Source organism: Arachis ipaensis, chromosome B9 (assembly GCF_059453495.1).
Source record: "Arachis ipaensis isolate K30076 ecotype BB chromosome B9, ASM5945349v1, whole genome shotgun sequence".
NCBI lineage: Eukaryota > Viridiplantae > Streptophyta > Magnoliopsida > Fabales > Fabaceae > Arachis > Arachis ipaensis.
The window spans coordinates 16,127,669-16,155,585 of NC_142444.1; the positions used below are offsets into that span (position 1 = coordinate 16,127,669).

Sequence of the window (27,917 nt, forward strand, 5' to 3'; positions counted from 1 at the left end):
TATTATTAGTTTTTATTTTTATTTTTCATTTTTGTTTATGTTGATTACGGTAAATTTATTTTTCCTTTGTTCTTTCGTTCACGTCCCTTCCCCCTGTCCCCTGTTTTCTTTTATTTCATTTTCTTTTGAGTTTTCTTATTTAAATCTCGTCAGTTTTTTTATTTAGTTTATTTTATTTTTCTTTTTTTTATTATTTTCATTTTTTTCTTCGTTTTACTTTGTTTTATTATTATTATTATTATTATTATTATTATTATTATTATTATTTTATTTTTTATATTCTATTAGTTTTATTTTTATCCTTTTATTTTTATTATTTTACACAGGTTATCTCACAGAGACTTCTCTGCACTCTGACATAGAGAGTCCCATTTTTTCTTGTTTTCTGTTTGTGTATGCGCAGGAACAGAGACAAAGAACATATCTTAGACTTTGATCTTGAACCTGAAAGAACTTTCAGGCGACGTTTACAACAAGCAAGGCTTTGCAAGACTGTAGAATCTACTATAGCAAATAATAATGCTAATGCCAATGTGGTAAATCCGAATGGGGATGATCAACAGAGGAGAGTGCTTGGCTCTTATTCTGCCCCTGCTGCAGATCTTTATGGGAAAAGTATTGTGGTGCCTCCTATAACTGCAAACAACTTTGAGTTGAAGCCACAACTGGTCACCCTGGTGCAGCAAAACTGCCAGTATCATGGACTTCCTCATGAAGATCCAAATCAATTCATATCTGATTTTCTGCAGATATGTGATACTGTGAAGACAAATGGAGTGAACCCAGAGGTGTACAAACTCATGCTTTTCCCATTTGCTCTGAGGGATAAAGCAAAGCTATGGCTAGATTCCCAACCAAAGGAGAGTCTAAATACGTGGGAAAAGGTTGTCACGGAGTTTCTCACTAAATTTTTTCCACCAAAGAAGCTGACTAAGCTGAGGTTGGAGGTTCAGACTTTCAAGCAAAAGGAGGGTGAAACTCTTTATGAAGCATGGGAAAGATACAAGCTACTGACTAGGCAATGCCCTCCTGACATGTTCTCCAAGTGGATCCAACTGGATATCTTTTATGAAGGCTTAGGAGAGATGTCAAAGATGAGCTTAGATACCTCTGCAGGCGGTTCATTGCACAAGAAGAAGACACCAGAGGAGACTATTGAGCTGATTGAATTGGTTGCAAGCAACCAATATTTATATTCATCTAACAGGAATCCTGTGAACTCTGAGACCTCTCAGAAGAGAGGCGTGTTAGAAGTAGAAGCTGTTAATGCTCTTCTTGCTCAGAACAAGCTTATGTCTCAGCAGATAAATCTACTTACTCAACAGATGGGTGGCATGCAAGTCTCAGCTATCAACACTCAAAATCCACCCCAAGATACCTCCTATGACATGATAGGTAACTTTATGCAAAATGATAATTATGATTATGCTCAACCCTCTTCTGAATAGGTGAATTACATGGGGAGTGGTCCTAGAAATCCCAACAATGATCCATATTCTAAGACATACAATCAGGGGTGGAGGAATCACCCAAATTTTGGGTGGAGAGATCAACCTCAGAGACCTCAGAACTTCAACAATAGTTCCCAGGGCGGTTTTCAACAGAACAACTATAATAACTGCCAATTTCAGTCTCAGCAACAACAACCACCTCAGCAGACAAATTCTAAATCCCAAGAAGATTCTAAGTGGGAGATGATGATGAGTTTCGTGCAAGAAACCAGAGCCTCCATTAGAAATTTAGAGGTTCAAATGGGTCAAATGAGCAAGCAATTACCTGAAAGGTATTCAAACACATTCCCTGGTGATACAGTGGTGAACCCAAGAGAAGACTGCAAGGCTATTCAATTGAGAAGTGGTAAGGTAGCTGGTTCTGAGACCAAGGTCAATGAAGATCCAGTTGAAAAAGAAGCTCCAGAGGAGAAGAAGGAAGAAGTAGAGCACGCCCCTCCTAAGCGTGCAGATAACCCGTTTCCTGACTCTCTTGACACTTATACCACCTTACCAAAGGCCCCTGAATACAAGCCAAAAATGCCATATCCTCAGAGGCTTCAGAAGGCGTCCAAAGAAAAGCAATTCTCTAAATTTTTAGATGTCTTCAAGAAGCTGCAGATCAACATTCCTTTTGCAGAAGCTCTGGAGCAAATGCCTCTCTATGCTAAATTTATGAAAGAATTGTTGACCCACAAGAGGAATTGGAAAGAACAAGAAACAGTGGTGCTAACCAAGGAATGCAGTGCTATTATTCAACACACCCTTCCTGAGAAGATGCCAGACCCAGGGAGCTTTGTCATTCCTTGCACCATTGGAGAAGTCGGCATTCAGAGAGCTTTATGTGATCTTGGAGCTAGCATCAACCTCATGCCACTTTCAGTGATGAAAAAGCTTCAAATTGAGGAGGTAAAACCCACTCGTATTTATCTTCAACTTGCTGATCTTTCTATTAAATTACCTGTGGGTGTAGTTGAAGATTTACTTATTAAAGTAGGACCATTTATTTTTTCTGTTGATTTTGTTATATTAGACATGGAAGAGGAGGTAAAACCCTCTATTATACTTGGTAGACCCTTTTTAGCTATAGGTAGAGCTCTGATTGATGTGCAAAAGGGTGAATTAACCCTGAGGGTCAATGAAGAACAGGTGGTCCTAAATGTTTTTGAAGCCCTCAAGCACCCTAATGATTCTGAGGGGTGCATGAAAATAGACATTATTGAACCACTTGTTCAAGAAGTACTGGAAGCTGAGGTACTTGATGATGTTCTGGATCCTATTTCTGAGTATGAATTAGTTGAAGTTGATGATTCACCACCCCAAAAGGAGCTGATGAACACGCCTATAAAGGAGAAGGAAGCCCCTAAGCTTGAGCTCAAACCCTTACCCCCTTCTCTGAAATATGTGTTTTTGGGTGAAAATGATTCATATCCAGTGATTATTAGCTCTTCCCTGAAGCCTGAAGAGGAATAGGCGCTTGTTTCAGTGCTCAAGAGTCATAAAACAGCTCTTGGGTGGACCATTAGTGACTTGAAAGGGATTAGTCCAACCAAGTGTATGCATAAGATTCTTCTTGAAGATGATGCCAAACCAGTTGTGCAACCACAAAGGAGACTGAATCCAACTATGAAAGAGGTGGTCCAAAAAGAGGTAATGAAATTATGGGAAGCAGGTATTATTTACCCTATTTCTGACAGTCCTTAGGTAAGTCCTGTGCAGGTAGTTCCCAAGAAAGGAGGGATAACAGTGATCAAGAATGAAAAGAATGAGCTTATTCTTACAAGGACAGTCATAGGATGGAGAATGTGCATAGATTACAGGAGGCTCAACACTGCTACAAGGAATGATCATTTCCCCCTCCCTTTCATTGATCAGATGCTTGAGAGGTTAGCCGGTCATGCTTTTTATTGTTTTCTAGATGGATATTCTGGATATAATCAAATTGCAGTGGACCCTCAAGATCAAGAGAAGACAGCATTCACATGCCTGATGAGCAGAAAATTTATACGCTTTTTGACATTGTTTTTAGTATGTTTTTAGTAGGATCTAGTTACTTTTAGGGATGTTTTCATTAGTTTTTATGTTAAATTCACATTTCTGGACTTTACTATGAGTTTGTGTGTTTTTCTGTGATTTCAGGTATTTTCTGGCTGAAATTGAGGGACTTGAGCAGAAATCAGATTCAGAGGTTGAAGAAGGACTGTTGATGCTGTTGGATTCTGACCTCCCTGCACTCAAAGTGGATTTTCTGGAGCTACAGAACTCAACATGGCGCGCTTCCAATTGCGTTGGAAAGTAGACATCCAGGGCTTTCCAGCAATATATAATATTCCATACTTTGACCAAGAATAGACGACATAAACTGGCGTTCAACGCCAGCTTTCTACCCAAATCTGGCGTCCAGCGCCAGAAAAGGAGCCAAAACCAGAGTTGAACGCCCAAACTGGCACAAAAGCTGGCGTTCAACTCCAAGCAAGACCTCTACACGTGCAACACTTAAAGCCCAGCCCAAACACACACCAAGTGGGCCCAGGAATTGGATTTATACATCAATTACTTACTCATGTAAACCCTAGTAGCTAGTTTATTATAAATAGGACCTTTTACTATTGTATTAGGCATCTTTTGATCATCTTAGGATCTTAGGATCATCTTTGAACGCATTGTTCTTAGACCATGGGGGCTGGCCACACGGCCATGCCTGGACCTTTCACTTATGTATTTTTAACGGTAGAGTTTCTACACTCCATAGATTAAGGTGTGGAGCTCTGCTGTTCCTCAAAGATTAATGCAAAGTACTACTGTTTTCTATTCAATTCTTCTTATTTCGCTTCTAAGATATCCATTCGCACCCAAGAACGCGATGAAGGTGATGATTATGTGTGACGCTCATCATCCTTCTCCCTTATGAACGCGTGCCTGACAAACACTTCTGTTCTATATGAATTAAGCTAGAATGAATATCTCTTAGATCTCCCAACCAGAATCTTCGTGGCGTAAGCTAGAATGATGGCGGCATTCAAGAGAATCCGGAAGGTCTAAACCTTGTCTGTGGTATTCCGAGTAGGATTCAATGATTGAATGACTGTGACGAGCTCCTAACTCGCGATTGCAGGGCGTTAGTGACAGACGCAAAAGGATAGTAAATCATATTCCAGCATGATCGAGAACCGACAGATGAATAGCCGTGCCGTGACAGGGTGCGTGAGCATATTATTCACTGAGAGGATAAGATGAAGCCATTGGCAAGGGTGATGCCTCCAGACGATTAGCCGTGCCGTGACAGGGCATTGGATCATTTTCACGAGAGATGACCGAAAGTAGCCATTGACAGTGGTGATGTATCACATAAAGCCAGCCATGGAAAGGAGTAAGACTGATTGGATGAAGATAGCAGGAAAGCAGAGGTTCAGAGGAACGAAAAGCATCTCCATTCGCTTATCTGAAATTCCTACCAATGATTTACATAAGTATCTCTATCCCTATTTTATTATATAATATTCGAAAACACCATTATCACTTTATATCTGCCTGACTGAGATTTACAAGGTGACCATAGCTTGCTTCATACCAACAATCTCCGTGGGATTCGACCCTTACTCACGTAAGGTATTACTTGGACGACCCAGTGCACTTGCTGGTTAGTTGTATCGAAGTTGTGACAATTATGAATTAAGATCAGAGCACCAAGCTTTGGAGCCATTACCAGGATTTGTTCGAGCCTGGAGATCACAATTTCGTGCACCAAGTTTTTGGCGCCGTTGCCGGGGATTGTTCGAGTTTGGACAACTGACGGTTCATCTTGTTGCTCAGATTAGGTAACTTTCTTTTTGTTTTCTTTTCAAAAAAAAAATATATATAAAAATGTTTTCAAAAATTTGATTCAAAATTTTTAAGAATGAATTCTAGTGTTTCATGAAGCATGTTGAAGCCTGGCTGGCTGTAAAGCCATGTCTATTCCTTTGGGAATGAGTATGTCAGGCATGTCATATCTGAATTACATGCTGAAGCTTGGCTGGCCATTGGCCATGTCTAGTGTTTTGGACCGGAGCTTTCATTGAAAGCTTGGCTGGCTAGTGAGCCATGTCTAATTCCTGGACTGAAGCTTTAGACTAAGAATGCAAGATTCCTGGAATTCATGTTAAAAATTTTGGAATCCTTATTTTTTCTTTTTCAATTAATTTTCGAAAAAAAATACCAAAAAAATTAGAAAATCATAAAAATCAAAAATATTTTTGTGTTTCTTGTTTGAGTCTTGAGTCATATCATAAGTTTGGTGTCAATTACATATGCATCTTGCATTAAAAATTTTTCAAAATTGTGTCTAGGATGTTCATCTTGACATTCATAGTGTTCTTGGAGTTCATCTTGACATTCATAGCATTCTTGCATGCATTCATTGTTTTGATCTAAAAATTTCATGCATTGCATCTTTTTAGTATTTTTCTCTTGCATCATAAAAATTCAAAAATAAAAAAATATCTTTCCCTTTTTCTCTCATCAAATTCGAAAATTTGAGTTGACTTTTTCAAAGATTTTTAAAATCAAGTTGTTTCTTATGAGTCAAATCAAATTTTCAATTTGAAAATCTTATCTTTTTCAAAATCTTTTTCAAAAATCAAATCTTTTTCAAAATTCTTAGTTATTTTCGAAAATTCCAAAAATATTTTTCAAAAATCTTTTTCTTATTTTTGTATCAAATTTTCGAAAATAACATAATCAATTAATGTGTTGATTCAAAAATTTGAAGTTTGTTACTTGCTTGTTAAGAAAGATTCAAACTTTAAGTTCTAGAATCATATCTTGTGATTTCTTATGAATCAAGTCATTAATTGAGATTTTAAAAATCAAATCTTTTTCAAAACTAATTTCAATCATATCTTTTCAAAAATATCTTCTTATCTTATCTTTTTCAAAAATATCTTTTCAAAATATCTTTTCTAACTTCCTAACTTCTTATCTTTTCAAAATTTGTTTCAACTAACTAACTAACTTTTTGTTTGTTTCTTAACTTTTTCAAAACTACCTAACTAACTCTCTCTCTTTCTAATTTTCAAAAATATCTCCCCCTTTTTCAAAAATTTCTTTTTAATTAACTAATTATTTTTATTTTTATTTTTTATTTCAAAAATTTTCGAAAAAAAAAATACTAAACATTTTTCAAAAACTATTTTCAAAAATCACTAACTCTTTTTCAAAATAATTTTCGAAAATTATCCCTCCCCCATCTCATTCTATTTATTCATTCATATCCTAACATCTCATCTCACCTCTCTTCCATCCTCACAGTTGTGTTTCTTCCATTATATTACATTCTTTGTCTCCCCCTCTTCTTCCACTCACACAGGGATCCCTATACTGTGGTATAAAGGATCTCCATTATTATTATTATTTTTCTGTGCCTTCTTCTTTGTCATATGAGCAGGAGCAAGGATAAGAACATTCTTGTGGAAACAGATCCAGAACCTGAAAGGACTCTGAAGAGAAAATTAAGAGAAACTAAAATACAACAATCCAGATATAACCTTTCAGAAATTTTCGAACAGGAAAAGGAGATGGCAGCCGAAAATAATAATAATGTAAGGAAGATGCTTGGTGACTTTACTACACCTAATTCCAATTTACATGGAAGAAGCATCTCCATTCCTGCCATTGGAGCAAACAACTTTGAGCTGAAACCTCAGTTAGTTTCTCTGATGCAGCAGAACTGCAAGTTTCATGGACTTCCATCTGAAGATCCTTTTCAGTTCTTAACTGAATTCTTGCAGATATGTGATACTGTTAAGACTAATGGAGTAGATCCTGAAGTCTACAGGCTCATGCTTTTCCCTTTTGCTGTAAGAGACAGAGCTAGATTATGGTTGGACTCTCAACCCAAAGACAGCCTGAACTCTTGGGATAAGCTGGTCACGGCTTTCTTAGCCAAGTACTTTCCTCCTCAAAAGCTGAGCAAGCTTAGAGCTGATGTTCAAACCTTCAGACAGAAAGAAGGTGAATCCCTCTATGAAGCTTGGGAAAGATACAAACAGTTGACCAAAAAGTGTCCTTCTGACATGCTTTCAGAATGGACCATCCTGGATATATTCTATGATGGTTTATCTGAGCTATCAAAGATGTCACTGGACACTTCTGCAGGTGGATCCATTCACCTAAAGAAAACGCCTGCAGAAGCTCAAGAACTCATTGACATGGTTGCTAATAACCAGTTCATGTACACTTCTGAAAGGAATCCTGTGAATAATGGGACGCATATGAAGAAGGGAGTTCTTGAAGTTGATACTCTGAATGCCATATTGGCTCAGAATAAAATATTGACTCAGCAAGTCAATATGATTTCTCAGAGTCTGAATGGAATGCAAGCTGCATCCAACAGTACTCAAGAGGCTTCTCATGAAGAAGAAGCTTATGATCCTGAGAACCCTGCAATAGCAGAGGTGAATTACTTAGGTGAACCTTATGGAAACACCTATAACTCATCATGGAGAAATCATCCAAATTTCTCATGGAAGGATCAAAAGCCTCAACAAGGCTTTAATAATGGTGGAAGAAACAGGTTTAACAATAATAAACCTTTTCCATCATCCACTCAGCAACAGACAGAGAACTCTGAACAAAATGCTTCTAATTTAGCAAATCTAGTCTCTGATCTATCTAAGGCCACTGTAAGTTTCATGAATGAAACAAGGTCTTCCATTAGAAATCTGGAAGCACAAGTGGGCCAGCTGAGTAAAAGGATCACTGAAATCCCTCCTAGTACTCTCCCAAGCAATACAGAAGAGAACCCAAAAGGAGAGTGCAAGGCCATTGACATAAGCACCATGGCCGAACCTGTAAGGGAAGGAGAGGACGTGAATCCCAAGGAGGAAGACCTCCTGGGACGTCCAGTGATCAATAAGGAGCTTCCCTCTGAGGAATCAAAGGACTCTGAGGCCCATCTAGAGACCACAGAGATTCCATTGAACCTCCTTATGCCCTTCATGAGCTCTGATGAGTATTCCTCTTCTGAAGAGAATGAGGATGTTACTGAAGAGCAAACTGCCAAGTTTCTTGGTGCAATCATGAAGCTGAATGCCAAATTATTTGGCATTGATACTTGGAAAGTTGAACCTCCCTTGTTCATCAATGAACTAAGTGATCTAGATCAACTGACATTGCCTCAGAAGAGACAGGATCCTGGAAAGTTCATAATACCCTGCACCATAGGCACCATGATCTTTAAGGCTCTGTGTGACCTTGGTTCAGGAATAAACCTCATGCCCCTCTCTGTAATAGAGAAACTGGGAATCTATGGGGTGCAAGCTGCTAGAATCTCATTAGAGATGGCAGACAACTCAAGAAAACAGGCTTATGGACAAGTAGAGGACGTGTTAGTAAAGGTTGAAGGCCTTTACATCCCTGCTGATTTCATAGTCCTGGATACTGGAAAGGAAGAGGATGAATCCATCATCCTAGGAAGACCTTTCCTGGCCACAGCAAGAGCTGTGATTGATGTTGACAGAGGTGAAATATTCCTTCAATGGAATGAGGACTCCCTTGTGTTTAAAATTCAAGGATCTCCCTCTGCAACCATGGAGAGGAAGCAGAAAAAGCTTCTCTCCAAGCAGAGTCAACCAGAGCCCCCACAGTCAAACTCTAAGTTTGGTGTTGGGAGGCCACAACCAAACTCTAAGTTTGGTGTTGAACTCCCATATCCAAACTCTAAGTTTGGTGTTGGAGAGTCTCAACAAAGCTCTGCACATCTGTGAGGCTCCATGAGAGCTCACTGTCAAGCTATTGACATTAAAGAAGCGCTTGTTGGGAGGCAACCCAATGTCTATCTAATTCTTATTTTTATTGTTTTTCATGTTTTCTTAGGTTCATGATCATGTGGAGTCACAAAATAAATATAAAAATTGAAAACGGAATCAAAAATAGCAGAAGAAAAATCACACCCTGGAGGAGCATCTGTCTGGCGTTCAGCGCCAGAACAGAGCATGGTTCTGGCGCTGAACGCCCAAAATGGGCAGCTTCTGGGCGCTGAACGCCAGAAATGGCACACAAATGGGCGTTGAACGCCCAAAATGGCCACCAACCTGGCGCTGAACGCCCAGAGTTGGGTACAAAGGCATTTTTACATGCCTAATGGGTGCAGGGATGTAAATCCTTGAACACCTCAGGATCTGTGGACCCCACAGGATCCCCACCTACCTCCACTCACTTCTTCTCACCACTCTCTTTCACACAACCCCATAAACACTCTTCCCCAAAAACCCTTCACCAATCACCTCAAACTCTCTTCCCCATCACCTCTTCACCACTCACATCCATCCACTCTTCCCTATAAACCTACCTCATAAACTCCACCTACTTTCAAAATTCAAAACCAATTTCCCACCCAAACCCACCCATATGGCCGAACCTTAACCCCCCTCCCTTCCCTATATAAAGACCTCCATTCTTCATCAAATTCACACAACACACCCCTCTACACTCCTCTTGGCCGAAACCACATCTCCCTCTCCCTCTCCATATTTCCTCTTCTTCTTCTTCTATTCTTTTGTTTATTGCTCGAGGGCGAGCAATATTCTAAGTTTGGTGTGGTAAAAGCATAAGCTTTTTGTTTTTCCATTACCATTGATGGCATCTAAGACCGGAGAATCCTCTAGAAGAGGGAAAGGGAAGATAAAAGCTTCCACATCCGAGTCATGGGAGATGGAAAGGTTCATCTCCAAAGCCCATCAAGACCACTTCTATGATGTTGTGGCCAAGAAAAAGGTGATCCCCGAGGTCCCTTTCAAACTCAAAAGAAATGAGTATCCGGAGATCCGACATGAAATTCAAAGAAGAGGTTGGGAAGTTCTAACAAATCCCATCCAACAAGTCGGCATCCTAATGGTTCAAGAGTTCTATGCCAATGCATGGATCACCAAGAACCATGATCAAAGTAAGAACCCGGATCCAAAGAACTATGTTACAATAGTTCGGGGGAAATACTTAGATTTTAGTCCGGAGAATGTGAGGTTGGCGTTTAACTTGCCCATGATGCAAGGAGATGCACGCCCCTACACAAGGAGAGTCAACTTTGATCAAAGGTTGGACCAAGTCCTTATGGACATATGTGTAGAAGGAGCTCAATGGAAGGTTGACTCCAAAGGCAAGCCGGTTCAACTAAGAAGATTGGACCTCAAGCCTATAGCTAGAGGATGGTTGGAGTTCATTCAATGCTCAATCATTCCCACTAGCAACCGGTCTGAAGTTACTATAGACCGGGCCATCATGATCCATAGCATCATGATTGGAGAAGAGGTGGAAGTTCATGAGATTATATCTCAAGAACTCTACAAGGTGGCTGACAAGTCCTCCATTATGGCAAGGTTAGCCTTCCCTCACCTCATTTTCCATCTATGTTACTCAGCTGGAGCTTTCATAGAAGGAGACATTCCTATTAAGGAAGAGAAGTCCATCACTAAGAAGAAGATGGAGCAAGCAAGAGAGTCCATTCATGGAGCTCAAGAGGCGTAAGAAACTCATCACCATGAGATTCCGGAGATGCCTCAAATGCACTTTCCTCCACAAAACTATTGGGAGCAAATCAACACCTCCCTAGGAGAATTGAGTTCCAATATGGGACAACTAAGGGTGGAACATCAAGAGCACTCCATCATGCTTCATGAAATAAGAGAAGATCAAAAAGCAATGAGGGAGGAGCAACAAAGACAAGGAAGAGACATAGAACAGCTCAAGGACATCATTGGTTCCTCAAGAAGGAAACGCCACCATCACTAAGGTGGATTCATTCCTTGTTCTTAATTCTTCTATTTTTCGTTTTCTATGTTATGTGCTTATCTATGTTTGTGTCTTCATTACATGATCATTAGTAGTAGTAACTATGTCTTAAAGTTATGAATGTCCTATGAATCCATCACCTCTCTTAAAATAAAAACTGTTTTAATTCAAAAGAACAAGAAGTACATGAGTTTCGAATTTATCCTTGAACTTAGCTTAATTATATTGATGTGGTGACAATGCTTCTTGTTTTCTGAATGAATGCTTGAACAGTGCATATGTCTTTTGAAGTTGTTGTTTAAGAATGTTAAATATGTTGGCTCTTGAAAGAATGATGACTAGGAGACATGTTATTTGATAATCTAAAAAATCATAAAAATGATTCTTGAAGCAAGAAAAAGCAGCAAAGAACAAAGCTTGCAGAAAAAAAAATAGGCGAAAAAAAAAAACAAATTAGAAAGAAAAAGAAAAAGCAAGCAGAAAAAGCCAAAAGCTCTTAAAACCAAGAGGCAAGAGCAAAAAGCCAATAACCCTTAAAACCAAAAGGCAAGGGCAATAAAAAGGATCCCAAGGCTTTGAGCATCAGTGGATAGGAGGGCCTAAAGGAATAAAATCCTGGTCTAAGCGGCTAAACCAAGCTGTCCCTAACCATGTGCTTGTGGCGTGTAGGTGTCAAGTGAAAACTTGAGACTGAGCGGTTAAAGTCAAGGTCCAAAGCAAAAAAAAGAGTGTGCTTAAGAACCCTGGACACCTCTAATTGGGGACTTTAGCAAAGCTGAGTCACAATCTGAAAAGGTTCACCCAATTATGTGTCTGTGGCATTTATGTATCCGGTGGTAATACTGGAAAACAAAGTGCTTAGGGCCACGGCCAAGACTCATAAAATAGCTGTGTTCAAGAATCATCATACTGAACTAGGAGAATCAATAACACTATCTGAAATCTGAGTTCCTATAGATGCCAATCATTCTGAACCTCAATGGATGAAGTGAGATGCCAAAACTATTCAAGAGGCAAAAAGCTATAAGTCCCGCTCATATGATTGAAGCTATGTTTCATTGATAGTTTGGAATTTATAGTATATTCTCTTCTTTTTATTCTATTTGATTTTCAGTTGCTTGGGGACAAGCAACAATTTAAGTTTGGTGTTGTGATGAGCGGATAATTTATACGCTTTTTGACATTGTTTTTAGTATGTTTTTAGTATGATCTAGTTACTTTTAGGGATGTTTTCATTAGTTTTTATGTTAAATTCACATTTCTGGATTTTACTATGAGTTTGTGTGTTTTTCTGTGATTTCAGGTATTTTCTGGCTGAAATTGAGGGACTTGAGCAGAAATCAGATTCAGAGGTTGAAGAAGGACTGCTGATGCTGTTGGATTCTGACCTCCCTGCACTCAAAGTGGATTTTCTGGAGCTACAGAACTCAACATGGCGCGCTTCCAATTGCGTTGGAAAGTATACATCCAGGGCTTTCCAGAAATATATAATATTCCATACTTTGACCAAGAATAGACGACATAAACTGGCGTTCAACGCCAGCTTTCTACCCAAATCTGGCGTCCAGCGCCAGAAAAGGAGCCAAAACCAGAGTTGAACGCCCAAACTGGCACAAAAGCTGGCGTTCAACTCCAAGCAAGACCTCTACACGTGCAACACTTAAAGCCCAGCCCAAACACACACCAAGTGGGCCCAGGAATTGGATTTATACATCAATTACTTACTCATGTAAACCCTAGTAGCTAGTTTATTATAAATAGGACCTTTTACTATTGTATTAGGCATCTTTTGATCATCTTAGGATCTTAGGATCATCTTTGAACGCATTGTTCTTAGACCATGGGGGCTGGCCACACGGCCATGCCTGGACCTTTCACTTATGTATTTTTAACGGTAGAGTTTCTACACTCCATAGATTAAGGTGTGGAGCTCTGCTGTTCCTCAAAGATTAATGCAAAGTACTACTGTTTTCTATTCAATTCTTCTTATTTCGCTTCTAAGATATCCATTCGCACCCAAGAACGCGATGAAGGTGATGATTATGTGTGACGCTCATCATCCTTCTCCCTTATGAACGTGTGCCTGACAAACACTTCTGTTCTATATGAATTAAGCTAGAATGAATATCTCTTAGATCTCCCAACCAGAATCTTCGTGGCGTAAGCTAGAATGATGGCGGCATTCAAGAGAATCCGGAAGGTCTAAACCTTGTCTGTGGTATTCCGAGTAGGATTCAATGATTGAATGATTGTGACGAGCTCCTAACTCGCGATTGCAGGGCGTTAGTGACAGACGCAAAAGGATAGTAAATCCTATTCCAGCATGATCGAGAACCGACAGATGAATAGCCGTGCCGTGACAGGGTGCGTGAGCATATTATTCACTGAGAGGATAAGATGAAGCCATTGGCAAGGGTGATGCCTCCAGACGATTAGCCGTGCCGTGACAGGGCATTGGATCATTTTCACGAGAGATGACCGAAAGTAGCCATTGACAGTGGTGATGTATCACATAAAGCCAGCCATGGAAAGGAGTGAGACTGATTGGATGAAGATAGCAGGAAAGCAGAGGTTCAGAGGAACGAAAAGCATCTCCATTCGCTTATCTGAAATTCCTACCAATGATTTACATAAGTATCTCTATCCCTATTTTATTATATAATATTCGAAAACACCATTATCACTTTATATCTGCCTGACTGAGATTTACAAGGTGACCATAGCTTGCTTCATACCAACAATCTCCGTGGGATTCGACCCTTACTCACGTAAGGTATTACTTGGACGACCCAGTGCACTTGCTGGTTAGTTGTATCGAAGTTGTGACAATTATGAATTAAGATCAGAGCACCAAGCTTTGGAGCCATTACCAGGATTTGTTCGAGCCTGGAGATCACAATTTCGTGCACCAATGCCCCTTTGGAGTATTTGCCTACAAGAGAATGCCATTTGGACTTTGCAATGCTGCAGTAACTTTTCAGAGGTGTATGCTTTCAATTTTTTCTGATATGGTTGAAAAGTTTATTGAGATATTTATGGATGACTTTTCTGTTTTTGGTAATTCTTTTGAATCCTGCCTTAAACATTTATCTCTTGTCTTGAAATGGTGTCAAGAATCAAACCTTGTTTTAAATTGGGAAAAATGCCATTTTATGGTTACAGAAGGCATTGTTCTTGGGCACCGGATTTCAAGTAAGGGAATTGAGGTTGACAGAGCAAAAGTAGAGGTAATTGAAAAATTACCACCACCAACTAATGTTAAGGCAATTAGGAGTTTCTTGGGTCATGCGGGATTTTATAGAAGATTTATAAAGAATTTTTCTAAAATTGCTAAACCATTGAGCAACCTGTTGGTTGTTGATATTCCTTTTGTCTTTGATTCTGAATGTCTGTATGCTTTCAAAACTCTGAAGGCAAACCTTACCTCTGCTCCCATTATAGCTCCCCCTGACTGGGATTTACCATTTGAATTAATGTGTGATGCTAGTGATTTTGCTATAGGAGCTGTTTTAGGACAGAGGCATAGTAAGCTTGTACATGTCATTTATTATGCCAGTCGTGTGTTAAATGATGCTCAAAAGAATTACACAACTACAGAAAAGGAATTATTAGCTGTTGTGTATGCTGTTGATAAATTTAGGTCCTACTTACTTGGTTCTAAGGTTATTGTTTATACTGACCATGCTGCTTTGAAGTACCTTCTAACCAAGCAGGATTCTAAACCAAGATTAATCATATGGGTGTTGCTCCTTCAGAAGTTTGATATTGAAATAAAAGACAGAAAAGGGTCAGAAAATCAAGTAGCTGACCATCTCTCCAGAATTGAGCCTGAAGCAGGAATGCAACCACCCACAGCTGTAACGGAGACATTTCCGGATGAGCAATTATTCCTCATTCAGCAAGCTCCATGGTTTGCAGACATTGCAAATTATAAGGCCATGAATTTTATCCCAAGGGAGTACAGTAGGCAACAAGTGAAGAAGCTATTGACTGATGCAAAGTACTACATTTGGGAGGAACCATACCTTTTTAAAAGGTGTTCAGATGGAATTATCCGGAGGTGTGTCCCAGATGAAGAAAAACAGCAGATTCTTTGGCACTGTCATGGTTTTGAGTATGGATGCCGCTTTGGTGGTGAGAGGACAGCTACAAAAGTCCTTCAGAGCAAGTTTTACTGGCCAAATCTCTTCAGAGACTTAAGAGCATTTGTAAAGCACTGTGACAAATGTGAAAAAGCCACGAATCTCCCTGCCAACCATGAAATGCCACAGCAGGGGATTCTTGAGGTTGAGTTGTTTGATGTGTGGGGTATTGATTTCATGGGACCTTTTCCACCCTCACATTCAAACAACTATATTCTAGTGGCAGTTGATTATGTGTCCAAGTGGGTGGAAGCTGTAGCTCTACCCACCAATGATGCCAAAGTGGTAATGAGCTTTCTTCAGAGATATATCTTTAGCTGATTTGGTGTCCCAAGGACACTCATTAGTGATGGAGGAAGTCACTTCTGTAACAGACAGCTAGATTCTCTTCTGCACAGATATGGAGTCCATCATAAAGTGGCAACCCCCTATCACCCTCAGACAAGTGGACAGGTTGAAGTTTCCAACAGGGAACTTAAGAGGATTCTAGAGAAGACCGTCAGTGTTTCAAGAAAGGACTGGTCAAGGAAGCTTGATGATGCTCTCTGGGCATACCGGACAGCGTACAAGACTCCTATTGGCATGTCCCCTTATCAGTTGGTCTATGGCAAAGCCTGTCACTTGCCAGTCGAACTGGAGCATAAAGCTTACTGGGCAATCATGTACCTGAACCTTAATTCAGAAGCTGCAGAAATTAAGCGAATGCTTCAGTTGAATGAGCTTGATGAATTCAGATACTCAGCCTATGAGAATGCCAAGCTCTATAAGGAGAGAACTAAGCTATTGCATGACAAGAAGATAGCCATCAGAGTCTTTGAGCCAGGACAGAGAGTGCTTCTATACAATTCAAGGCTCAAATTCTTTCCTGAGAAGCTGAAATTCCGGTGGTCAGGACCATTTGTGGTTACCAGAGCTTCACCGTACGGTCATGTGGAAATACAGGAAGAGAATTCTGACAGGAAGTTTACAGTGAATGGCCAGAGGCTGAAGCACTACCTTGGAGGCGAGATCGATCGCCAGAGGTCCACTCATCTGCTGAACTAGCAGAACTGACCGTCAAGCTAGTGACGTTAAAGAAGCGCTTGTCAGGAGGCAACTCGATAATTTCGTATCCTTAGCTATTTTTTGTAGTAGTAGTTTTTCTAGTTATTTTATTGAGTTCTTACTAATTTTCTGATCATGCAGCTATGTTCTTCCAGGAACCGAATACCTCAAGCTATATTAATAAAAAAAAAAAAGCGCACACGATGCGAACGCGTCGCTGACGCGTCCGCGTCAGATGGGTGTGTGTGAAAAAATAAATTTGACAGAGAGTTGCGAGGGAGTGGCGCTGGAATAGTGCCTTTGGCACAAATTGTTCCACGCGACCGCGTCGATGACGCGTCTGCGTCGGGTGAGAACATTGGCCTCCCACGCGACCGCGTCACTCACGCGGCCGCGTGCCCTGGAATTTGACGTGAAAAGGGTGCACGACCGAAAGTTGTGCTAGAGTGATTCTAGATTGGCGCTGAACGCCCAATTCTATTCACGCGGACGCATGGCTCACGCGTCCGCGTCATATCCTTCTAATGGCTACTCACGCGATCTCATGCCCCACGCAATCGCGTCACCCAAGATTTGGCAAAAAAAATAAAATTTCAAACAGAGAGTTGTGCGAGTGCGCGGCTGCCCTCGCGCCAGTAGCATAAAAAGGGTCACGCGACCGCGTCAATCAGTATAAGCGCAATTCACGCGACCGTGTGCCCCACGCGGTCGCGTCGCTTGCGCCGCACAGCTTCCCTGATTTGCCAATTATCTTATCTTTCTTTTCTCCCAATCCTAATTCTCTATTGTTCTTTTACCTGTATATTCTTCTTTCCTCTCACTATTTATTTTTATTTTCAGTTCTTCTTTGCTTGAGGACAAGCAAACCTTTAAGTTTGGTGTTGACGCTTCGCTTATAGGTTTTCTGTCTATTCTTATGGCACCAAAAGGGAGGCGAATCATCTTCACAGAGGAGCACAACCTGAAAAATAAAACGTCCGCTAGGATAACTAAGGTGGTTGAGTTCCTTTCATTCTATATTCCTTCCCGCTTTTACTATGTTATGTTCCGATTTTCTGTTATTTTGCTTTATCTGCTGCATGATCCTTTATTAGTAGATTCATAGGTTCTAGTTTAATTTTTCTATTAAGTGCTTTAATTCTGAAAGATGTCTCATGTATTGCCCACTAAGCTTAAAATCAAAAAGAAAGAAGAACATATGTAGTGCATGAGAATTTGAGTTTAATTTTTAGAGTAGTCACACTTACTTAGATGTGGTGGTATTTTCTGTGATTCTGAATGAATGCTTGAACAGTGCATATTTTTTATAGTGAAGTTTATGAATGTTAAAATTGTTGGCTCTTGAAAGAATGATGAAAAAGAAAAATGTTATTGATAATCTGAAAAAATCATAAAATTGATTCTTGAAGCAAGAAAAAGCAGTGAAAAACACAAAGCTTGCGAAAAAAAAAAAGAAAGAAAGAGCAAGCAGAAAAATCCAATAACCATTTAAACTAAAAGGCAAAGGGTAAAAAAAAAAGAAAAGAAAAAAAAGGGATCCAAGACTTTGAGCATTAATGGATAGGAGGGCCCAAAGGAATAAAATTCTGGCCTAAGCGGCCAAATCAAGCTGTCCCTAACCATGTGCTTGTGGCGTGAAGGTGTCAAGTGAAAAGCTTGAGACTGAGCGGTTAAAGTCGTGGTCCAAAGCAAAAAGAGTGTGCTTAATAACTCTGGGCACCTCTAACTGGGGACTCTAGCAAAGCTGAGTCACAATCTGAAAAGGTTCACTCAGTTATGTGTCTGTGGCATTTATGTATCTGGTGGTAATACTGGAAAACAAAATGCTTAGGGTCATGGCCAAGACTCATAAAGAAGCTGTCTTCAAGAATCAACATACTGAACTAGGAGAGTCAATAACACTATCTGAATTCTGAGTTCCTATGGATGCCAATCATTCTGAACTTCAAAGGATAAAGTGAGATGCCAAAACTATTTAGGATTGCAGTTGTAAACCCCACTATAAGAAGAGACATGAGCTTAATCGAACTCTTATTCTCATGCAAATTCACATCCTAAGCTTATATTAGTGTTGGTTGCTTGAGGACAAGCAACAGTTTAAGTTTGGTGTTGTGATGCGTGAGCATCTTGTCTATCTTTTCCTAGTGAATTTGCATCTAAATTGTTGAATTTAATTAAGAATTAATTATATTTTAGCCACTATGGATGCTATTTTGAGTTTTGTACAATACTGTTTATTTTAGGTAGCATTTGGCGGAATTTGATGGAGTTTCTGTAGAGAAAAAGAAGAAGCCAAGGAGATGACCAGCGAATACCGACGCGGACGCATGGCTCACACGACCGCACAGAATGGAGGAAATTGCAATGACGCGATCGCGTGCCTGACGCGAACGCGTGGACTGGAATCTGCACAAATGACGCGAACGCATGGACGACGCGGATGCGTCACATGCGCCACGTGCAGAAAATGTAGAAAAACGCTGGGGGCGATTTCTGGGCTGTTTTGACCCAGTTCTTAGCCCAGAAATCACATATTAGAAGCTGCAGAATGGACAAATCAAGTGGTCCCACCCATCAGCTGAAGACTTGTTAATTAATTCGAATTTAAATTCAAATCTTATTTGAGGAAAATATATTATTTTAATTTTAATTTTAGAAATTTGATTTTTAAATTATTAGGATTAGTTATAAAAGGGATCCCAATAGGGTGGTTCCAGAACAACATTCCACAACATTATTCCATACAAATTTACATTCCGTATTCCATGAGCAACTAATCCTCCATTGTTAAGGTTAGGAGCTCTGTCTATTATATGGATTGATATTATTATTTTTCTATTTTAATTAATATTTTGATTTATATTTCAATAATTGTTTTTGTTCTTTATTTTATGAATTTGGGTGGAACGGAAGTATGACCCATTTTCTATTTGAGTTCTTGTAAAACTTGGAAAAGCTCTTTACTTGAACAATAGCTTGAAAACATATTATCCTGAATTTCTAATTGTTTGTATTTAACGGGATACGTGACATATAATCCCTTTATTTTTAGATAATTAGGATTCTTGTGGCATATAAACTAGAATTTGATCATCACCCTCTAATTGGAATCAATTGACCAAGGAATTGGCAGTTGATGAATTTTAGAGGAGACTAGGAAGGTCTAAGGAATTAGGGTCTAGTCACAAATAGTTTGCCATGAATTAAATCTTGCATAATTAAAATAGTTAATAAGAAAAGTCAATCCAGAAAATAGATAACTCTGAAACCTTAACTATCTTCTCCATATTTTTTCCAAAGTATTTACTTGCCTTTCTTCAATATTTTTTATATTGTTTAATGTCTTTTATATTGCATCTCAACACCAATTTTTGTTTGTCTAACTAAGCCTATCAAACACTATTGTTGCTTAGTCCATCAATTCTCATGGGATCGACCCTTACTCACGTAAGGTATTACTTGGTATGACCCGGTGCACTTGCCGGTTAGTAAGTGTGGTTGTAAATACCGCACCAAGGACCGAGGCGGAGGGAACTCTCAAGCCAGCCTAGTGGAGAGCCAGGGGATTCCCATCATGGGAATGGTGGTGCTACTGACCACGATGTTGAGGAACAGCCGATGCGAGACCATAAGGCACCTGTAACGGGGGGCGGAGATATGAAAAGGATTGAGGTGCCCATAGTTGACTCAAATATGGATTGGTTGGTGAGGAGTTTAGTGGGAAAAACTCTAAAACCGTTGAACCTGGGATCGGTGAAGGAGAGGGTATGTAAACAGTTGCCTCATATAGTAGACGTCAGGGAGATCGAAACGTCTAAAGTACTGTTAACCTTTGATACAGTGGAGCATGCTGGCGAAGCGTTTACTTTCAAAATGGATGCATTGTTGCACTACTTCAACAGGATTGGGCATTGGGAGGAATCGTAACGCTGTATCACTCGCAGAGTGTGGTTGGAGTGTTCCGGAATCCCTCTACATGCATGGTCGCCGGAAACGTTTAAAAGAATAGGTGGACAGTGGGGAGACGTGCTTCAGTATGATGTGACGAAAGATAAAGGTACATCGTTTACAGCTGGGAGGCTTCAAGTTGAGACGGAGGTGTTTGATGAAATTCGAGAATAGATGCAAATTGCTATTGGGAATAATGTCTTTGGGGTTTTTGTGAAGGAGGTGGGCGCCCAGAGGGGTGGTGAAGACAATGAGGAGGGAAGTCTCAGGGTCAGTGATGAGAATATAGTTTTAGAAGCCCCTGGTAAGGTCCGGGAGAAGGCGGCGGCGCAGTGGGATTCGGCGGCAACACTGATCGACGGGAGTGCTATGGTGGATGCACAGGAAGAGGACAGAATAGTAATTAGAGAGGTGATTTTGAATGATGTGAACGTTGATTATTTGAATTTCAAAAAGGATATGCATGTACCAGATTCAGTTAGTGGTACCAAGGACGCTGAGGATGAGGTTGTTAAGGGATTTGAGGGGATTAATGAGGGGGAGTCGGAAAGAACGGTCACGCAGGTTTGTGGAACTGGGAGAGGAGGGGTTCCTATAGCGTGTGCTAGTCCGCATGGGATGTACCATGTGGGTCCGGTGGGCTGCCAGGCTGGGAGGTGTGTGGGGCACGTATTGGGCTTCCCTTCATCTGGCCTAATAGCTATTCAGGGTGGAATTGGGTTGAGGAATGTGTATAGGAAGCGCTGGGGGAGAGGGGCAGAGGCTGGGCAGGTGTTTGGGCCAGAGTTGGAGGCTGGATTCAAGGGCTCTTGGACCGGTCCCCCTTGGAGACACGAGCGGGTCGGGGGATCCAAGACTCCGCCAGGCTTCTTGTGTGTTGAGTGCGGCGGCGCCCCTGCATGGTGAGCGAGACTGGCCAGGGTATCCTGAGGAGGTTGCTGCCGAGCTGGGAGGAGTGCGGCCCAGTGCTTGGCCATCGGTGGCGAATGAGACCCACGAATTGGAGGAGGAGGTGAAGGGAGTCGGACTGCCAGCGGGGGAAGCTGTTGAGTGCGATAGGGTGAGTGGGTCGCAGGGGGGATGTCCGCCGGAGGGGTAGTACGGCGAAAGGTACAGGAAACCCAGGAAGGGGGTCTTCCGAGCTTGGTCGATGGTAAGCAGCGTGCCACAGTGAGCCTGAGACGGCAGGCCAGGAAGGGGGGACTTTGGAAGTGAACGGCAAAGCGGAGGGCGACATGCATGCTGTGGCTGACGGTGGTGATCCCAGGCGGGTAGGAGCAGGTGAGGAAATGGAAACAGGGGGTCAGGTAGAGGGGGATGAGTACAAGGAGACACAGGAAGAGCAGGTACAAGAAAATCAAGCAACCTGGGCTCTGGCAGTGGAATCGGGTGTGGTCTTATATGATGACGAAGTAGATATTATGGGGATTTTGCAAAAAGAAAAGACAAGAAGGAGCCGACCAAAGAATAAGAACAAGGTGAGTAAAAATTTGTTTAAATGATTGTGGGCTGTTGGAACATTAGGGGGTTGAGGGGGGACGAAAAATTGAGTATGGTGAAATCCTTGAAGAATAAATATAACTTGAACATGTTAGGACTGATTGAAACAAAAAGGAAAGTACTTACTAAATATGATGTTGCACGGCTTTGGGGATTTAGTACTGCTGGGTGGGAATTTGTGGAGTCTATAGGGACGGCTGGGGGGCTGTTATTGATGTGGGATGATGGAGTGTTTAAAGTATGTAATAGATATAAAGGTAAGCGGTGGCTGTGCGTTGAAGGAGTGTTAACCAGGACCAACTTCCTCTGTGCTTTTTGTTTGGTGTATGGGGCACATGGGAGGGAGGCAAAGAAGGAGGTGTGGGAAGAACTAAGCTTTGTGGCAGGTTTGTGTCAGGTTCTATTCTGCTTTTTAGGGGACTTTAATGAAATCTTACATGTTGAGTATAAAAAACTGGGGGATAGCTTGCCGGCATCAGCGGAAGAGTTTAAGAGTTGGGTGCATGACATGCAGTTGATGGATTTGTCTCTTACGGATAGAAAGTATACATGGTTTAGGGGACGATCATGTAGTCGGATTGATAGGGTGCTGGTCAATATTGAATGGACTGAGAGGTTTCCGAATATTCGGCTAAAAGGGGGTCCAAGGGGATTTTCGGATCACTACCCATTGATTTTGGAAGGTACAAGATTAGGTGGAGGCCCTAGACCATTCAGAAGTCTGGACTCCTAGTTTACACATGAGGGATTTCTGAGAATGGTGAAGAATGAATGTAGAAGCTTGGGAGAGGCCCAATTCACATGTAAACTGAGGGCTTTAACAGTACCACTGCGAAAATGGCACAAGGATAACTTCAGGGACATGGATAAGAGACTCCAATAGTTTGAGGAGGAGATCACAAGGCTGGACAGGTTGGTTAGTGATGGGATATATGATGGTACAACAGAGGCTAAACGGAAGGCGCTCGTGAGATTTTGTGAAAAATAGTATATTCGGAAGGAACTTCACTGGAAACAGATGTCTCGGTCCAAGCATGCTGCCAACATGGATAAGAATACCCGATACTTCCATAACATTGCCTCAGCCAGAAGACGGAATAACAGGATAGATGCCCTGATGATACATAGAAGACTTGTGCGTAATCAGGCGAGAATAAAAGGTGTAATTAGAAAGTTCTACAAGGATTTATATCGCCAGGAATATGTTCTGAGGATTGGAGTCAGGGATGGTTTGGTGAAGAATATCCAGCGAGAGGAGGCTGAAGCGCTGGAAGTGATGCCGTCGGAAGAGGAAATTAGGGAGGCAGTATGGGACTGCGAATCTTCCAAGGCCCCAGGGAGTGATGGGTACAATATGAACTTCATCAAGAAATTTTGGGAGGATATTGGGCCGGAATTCATAGCAGCGGTGCTGGGGTTCTTTCAAAGTGCTAAGCTGCCAACGGATGTGAATGTAACATGTGTGACATTAGTCCCAAAGTTTGAAGGTGCAAAGGAGGTGAAGGACTTTCGGCCGATTAGCATGGTGGGGTGTGTGTATAAAGTAATTTCGAAGGTGTTAGTGAGAAGGATGCGAGCTGTCATGCCGGGGTTGGTAGGAGAGACATAGACGGCGTTTGTAAAGGGTAGGAAAATTCATGATGGTGCACTCATAGCTTGTGAGACGGTTCATTGGCTGAAGACTCGGAAAAAGACAGTAGCTATTATCAAACTGAATTTTCAAAAAGCTTATGACAGAGTAAGATGGAGTTTTGTGGATGTTATGCTTCAAAAAATGGGCTTTGGCCAAAGGTGGAGGAATTGGGTGAAGGAGTGTGTTACTACGGCTACTATGGCAGTCCTGGTAAATGGGTCACCATCCAAGCCATTCAAGATGGAGAGAGGACTAAGGCAAGGGGACCCACTTTCTCCACTCCTGTTCGTGCGTGCTAGTGGTCGATGTTTTGCATAGGATGGTGGGGGAAGCTGTGAGGAATGGGCGCATTGCTCCACTGCTGGTAGGGGAGATCATATTGAACTGTCGCATCTACAATTTGCGGATGACACAATTTTGTTTTGCCCGCCAGAGACTGAAACAATTGTAAACTATAAGAGGCTGTTGCGGTACTTCGAGTTGATGTCCGGGTTGAGCATCAATTTTGATAAATCGAATCTGATATCGGTAAACTGTGAGCAGGGATGGATCGATCATGCATGTCGACTACTGGGTTGCCAGCAAGCCGCGTTACTGGTTAGATACTTGGGTATTTCTCTAGGAGCAAATCCGCGCCTAGTGAAGACTTGGAAACCAATCATCGATAAGGTGGAACAGAAGCTTAGCTTATGGAAAGCAAAGGTTTTAAATAAAGCGGGTAAGCTTGTACTTATCAAATCAGTCTTGAATAGCCTCCCCATATATTACCTAAGTCTGTACAAGATGCCAAAGACGATGGCGGACAAGATTATAGCATTACAAAGGAGTTTTATGTGGTGCAAGGAGGACGGTAACTCTTTTATACCTTTGGTCAAGTGGGAGTTGGTCCAGGCCCCAAAGAAAGCTGGGGGCTTGGGGTTGGTGATGCAGTGTTGCGGAATACAGCGCTCCTGTTTAAGTGGTGGTGGCGGTTTTCCAAGGAAGAGTGTCCGCTGTGAAAGAAGATTGTTTGTTCGTGCAACAAGTTGAACTTGGATGTAATGCTTCCAACTCAGTCTTTACCAGTTAGAGGAGGGCTTTGGAAAGACATTTGTCAGCTGAATATCAAAGAACCACAGATTCGGGATAAAGTGGTTAGTGGCCTGGCAATGGAAGTAGGCAATGGTAGGAAAACCCGGTTTTGGAAGGATAACTGGGTTCAGGATGGTGCTCTGAAAGTGAGTTTTTCAAGACTCTTCTCTATTTCAAGCCAACAGGGATTTTTCATTGGGGACTGCAGGTTTTGGAATGGGTTAGAGTGGATATGGAATTTTCAATGGAGGAGAGAGTTGTTTCAATGGGAGTTGAAACTTCTCCGTCAGCTCCATGAGAGGTTAAGGCCAGTGAAGCTGTCAGCTGGGCGCGCAGATAATGTGAGGTGAAAGTTTGACAATAAAGGTGTTTTCTCTACGAAATACGTTATACAGGTCATACAATCGGAAACGTTGTCGGATGAGATCACGAGCTATAGCTTCACAAGTTCACTTTGGAAAGGTTTTGTACCTCCGAAGATTGAGCTCTTTGGGTGGTTTGTGCTAGTTGGTAGAGTGAACACCAAGGAGAGGTTGATTAAATTAGGAGTTAACATTCAAAGTGATACCACTTGTGTGCTGTGTACCAAGGAAATCAAATCGGCTGAGCATTTATTTCTTCAGTGTGAGGTAACATGGCAGGTGTGGTGTAATTGTGTGCGGTCGTTTCGTCGGGAGTGGGTAATTCCTGGAACCGTTAAAGATCTGTTTGAGAGTTGGCGTGACATGCACAATAGACAACAAGGGCAGAAGGTGTGGATGACAGCGTTCTTTGCAGTGATTTGGAACATATGGTTGAAACGTAATGCACAGATCTTCAATAATACAAGGGCAAGCATTGAGGTAATTCAAACAAAGACGGTGTTGAGCTACACAGAGTGGTGTGGGAGTGATCCGGTGTGAGGCTGATGGCAATCCTGGATTGCCAGGAGCGTGTTGTGTTATGGGTGTTGCTATGTATGTGTATGTTCTTTTCTATGTATGCTCCACTTTAATGTGTTGAGCTTCCTTTATTTCAAAAAAAAAAAAAAAGTTAGAGTACTCCTACTACTTTAAGAATAAATTCATCCAAAGAAAAAAAAAATCATGTCATGCCTCTCATATCATCAGTCCACAACAGATGTTCAAGAAAAAGGTTAAAAACTATGTTAAGATCATTTTTTTAATAAAAAAAATAAATAATCTATTCTTGAAGAAATATTAATCTTAAATAAGAATATCGAATACTTTTTTAAGTATTGACTATGATATATTAAACAGAAATTGTTGTCCAACATAACAATGAAAATAATAATAAAAAAATAAAACACTACTTGAATGTAAAACTATTATGAAGATTTAAATTGTTACCTAATCTCATTGCTATAGCATAAGGGTCCCTTGTAGCTAACTCATAAACAATTTCCAGTCCATACCTCAAAGTAACCAATAACTATAAATCACATACAAAGGGAAGAATGCGAAAATAAAAAACTAAGCAATTAATGGTAGCTAGATTGGTGAGTTCAAATAAATAAAAAGCAAGAAGGAAAAAGTTACTTACGATTTTGATTTTGACTTAAATCTTAAGAATAAAAAAAATACTTAACCCAAATTATTAAAAAGACACAAAAAAAAAAGGCTACAAAGTGCTAAGTTGGACATAGAAATAAATTATTTAACGTAATTTCTTCGTCTTAATTACTCTTATTCATGGATACATGATTTTGTAGATGATGAAATGGTATGCTAAGAACAATTTGTTCGTAGAGAACGAACTGAAAAACAACGAGTTCTTGGATTTACCTTAGCTTTGCTAGCTATTTGGTGAAACCGTCCAAATTGAAAAATATTCAATGGCTACAAAAGTTATTGTTTTTTGCTATTATTTTTAGTTATCAATTCTATTTTATTAGTCTAATAATTTAATAATATATTTTTAGTTTATATTTTTAAATATTAATAATTAACTAATAATAAAAAATAATAAATTTTAATAATCTTTTAACATTTTTTGTTCAAATTAAAACAATAATGTTTCATATATAAACTCCAAGAATTTTCAAGCTTTTTGGTTGTAAAGGCAACATTATTATACCTAAATATGGGTACATGGCGTACTTAACCTCCCAACAGCACACAAGCTAGTGAACAACCAAACGTGTACACTCCTTACTTTTCCATTTGTTCTTATTATTAATTTTGACCAATGACCATGGAATCTTTAGGTGCCATGAATTCTCACTCGCCAAGAGTCCAAGTCAAGAATTGCAATAATCTGTGTCCTAACTAGGAGCAGGAGGAAACAATTCATGTGAATGATATGATATCTTGGAATTAAGCTCTATAACTTGTCTATCATACGAATCCATATATGAAGTAACACTGAAAATACGTGTAATTTTTACCGCAGAATTAGAGTTGAAAATAGGTCAATTTAAGGGTGAAGCGGAGCTAAAAGAGATCTGTTTCCATTTTTTCTTTTTAAACAAATAAGAAATGTTGAATTGATTATTAAAATAAAATTTTTGTTAGTAATAATAATTTGGATTGATGTTGATTTATTTTTTGTTATAAATGGTGATGGAGAAAAAAAATAAGTAATGGTAGATGAAAAATTTAGGTGACAATAAAAAGTAGAAAATGAAGGTATTATGAAAATTTCGGTATTTTATATGTTTTGTATCTATGTTTTAGTGTCTATTTTTCATAATATATACTAACTAAATGGAGCCTGAATGAACAAATCCAGAAACCAAATTAGAAGAAAATAAAAAGTAGCAAAGGCGCTACCTCTTCTGACGCTAATGATTATGCGATGAGGACTCAAAGATGGCGAGAGACAACGCCCCTGTTTTTAGGTGGCCAAAGTGTGGAAGAGTTGCGGTGAGTAGAAGTGAGTGTGGGTTAAGTGTGAAGAGGGAGAAACTGTCTTCCATTTATTTGAGTGGACTTTGTCTCTTCTCGTTTATATTTTGTTAGAAGAGACTTGTTTGGACAGTCAAATATTTATGGGCTGAAATTAGCCGATAAAATGTTAGTTCCTAGTACTATTGATATTTGTAACCAACTATGTAAAATTGTAGAGTGAAATTTCACCCCGATCCCTAATAATTTTATGAAATTTCTTTCCGCCTCTTAACAAAAGTTTAATCCCATCGCGATCCTATTCATTACTTCTGTCAGACATTCTACTCTTTCCATCAAAGTCTCCGTCAATAGAAGGAGTATAATCCTAATCCGGCCCCTAATCATCACCAACATCTACCACCATTCTCTGTGGTGCACGAAACTGACTCCGCACGTTTCGCACAGATAGACCGGCAAGTATACCGAGTCATCCAAG

The 27,917-nt window shown here is 40.4% G+C and overlaps 3 protein-coding genes, 1 non-coding gene and 1 pseudogene across 4 annotated transcripts; 3 read left to right on the forward strand and 2 right to left on the reverse strand.

The window, feature by feature from the left end:
- Positions 1-945: 945 nt before the first annotated feature.
- On the reverse strand, positions 946-1,036 carry LOC148543861 (small nucleolar RNA R71; annotated as a pseudogene).
- A 664-nt stretch (positions 1,037-1,700) lies between these two features.
- LOC148543862 (uncharacterized) lies at positions 1,701-20,442 on the forward strand. The gene is made up of 5 exons (XM_088498744.1): positions 1,701-1,832; positions 2,280-2,537; positions 8,924-8,990; positions 19,959-20,206; positions 20,344-20,442. Exons 1-5 carry the CDS (start codon positions 1,701-1,703, stop codon positions 20,440-20,442), a joined length of 804 nt encoding a protein of 267 aa, XP_088354870.1.
- Positions 7,442-7,549, reverse strand: LOC148543863 (small nucleolar RNA R71). The gene has a single exon (XR_015900671.1). It is a non-coding gene; the product is annotated as a small nucleolar RNA R71 (small nucleolar RNA).
- Positions 20,443-22,907: 2,465 nt separating the features above from the next.
- Positions 22,908-24,551, forward strand: LOC107615123 (uncharacterized). Its single transcript, XM_016317234.1, has 3 exons — positions 22,908-23,387; positions 23,627-23,779; positions 23,841-24,551. Exons 1-3 carry the CDS (start codon positions 22,908-22,910, stop codon positions 24,549-24,551), a joined length of 1,344 nt encoding a protein of 447 aa, XP_016172720.1.
- An 11-nt stretch (positions 24,552-24,562) lies between these two features.
- LOC148543864 (uncharacterized) lies at positions 24,563-26,382 on the forward strand. Its single transcript, XM_088498745.1, has 3 exons — positions 24,563-24,739; positions 24,989-25,435; positions 26,305-26,382. Exons 1-3 carry the CDS (start codon positions 24,563-24,565, stop codon positions 26,380-26,382), a joined length of 702 nt encoding a protein of 233 aa, XP_088354871.1.
- Positions 26,383-27,917: the final 1,535 nt, after the last annotated feature.

Excerpts from the sequence above, each read along its gene's own strand:
- LOC148543864 (XM_088498745.1), top strand. The coding sequence starts at position 24,563 with ATGCTTCCAACTCAGTCTTTACCAGTTAGAGGAGGGCTTTGGAAAGAC. Across the intron at positions 24,740-24,988 it reads TTCAGGATGGTGCTCTGAAA|GTCATACAATCGGAAACGTT; the intron begins GTGAGTTTTTCA and ends TACGTTATACAG. Across the intron at positions 25,436-26,304 it reads ATACAAGGGCAAGCATTGAG|ATGATGAAATGGTATGCTAA; the intron begins GTAATTCAAACA and ends ATGATTTTGTAG.
- LOC148543862 (XM_088498744.1), top strand. The coding sequence starts at position 1,701 with ATGAGTTTCGTGCAAGAAACCAGAGCCTCCATTAGAAATTTAGAGGTT. Across the intron at positions 2,538-8,923 it reads TATTAGACATGGAAGAGGAG|GATGAATCCATCATCCTAGG; the intron begins GTAAAACCCTCT and ends GGAAAGGAAGAG. Across the intron at positions 20,207-20,343 it reads TGGGATCGGTGAAGGAGAGG|GATTGGGCATTGGGAGGAAT; the intron begins GTATGTAAACAG and ends CTACTTCAACAG.
- LOC107615123 (XM_016317234.1), top strand. The coding sequence starts at position 22,908 with ATGTCTCGGTCCAAGCATGCTGCCAACATGGATAAGAATACCCGATAC. Across the intron at positions 23,388-23,626 it reads AGTTTGAAGGTGCAAAGGAG|AGTAAGATGGAGTTTTGTGG; the intron begins GTGAAGGACTTT and ends AGCTTATGACAG. Across the intron at positions 23,780-23,840 it reads AAGATGGAGAGAGGACTAAG|GATGGTGGGGGAAGCTGTGA; the intron begins GCAAGGGGACCC and ends TGTTTTGCATAG.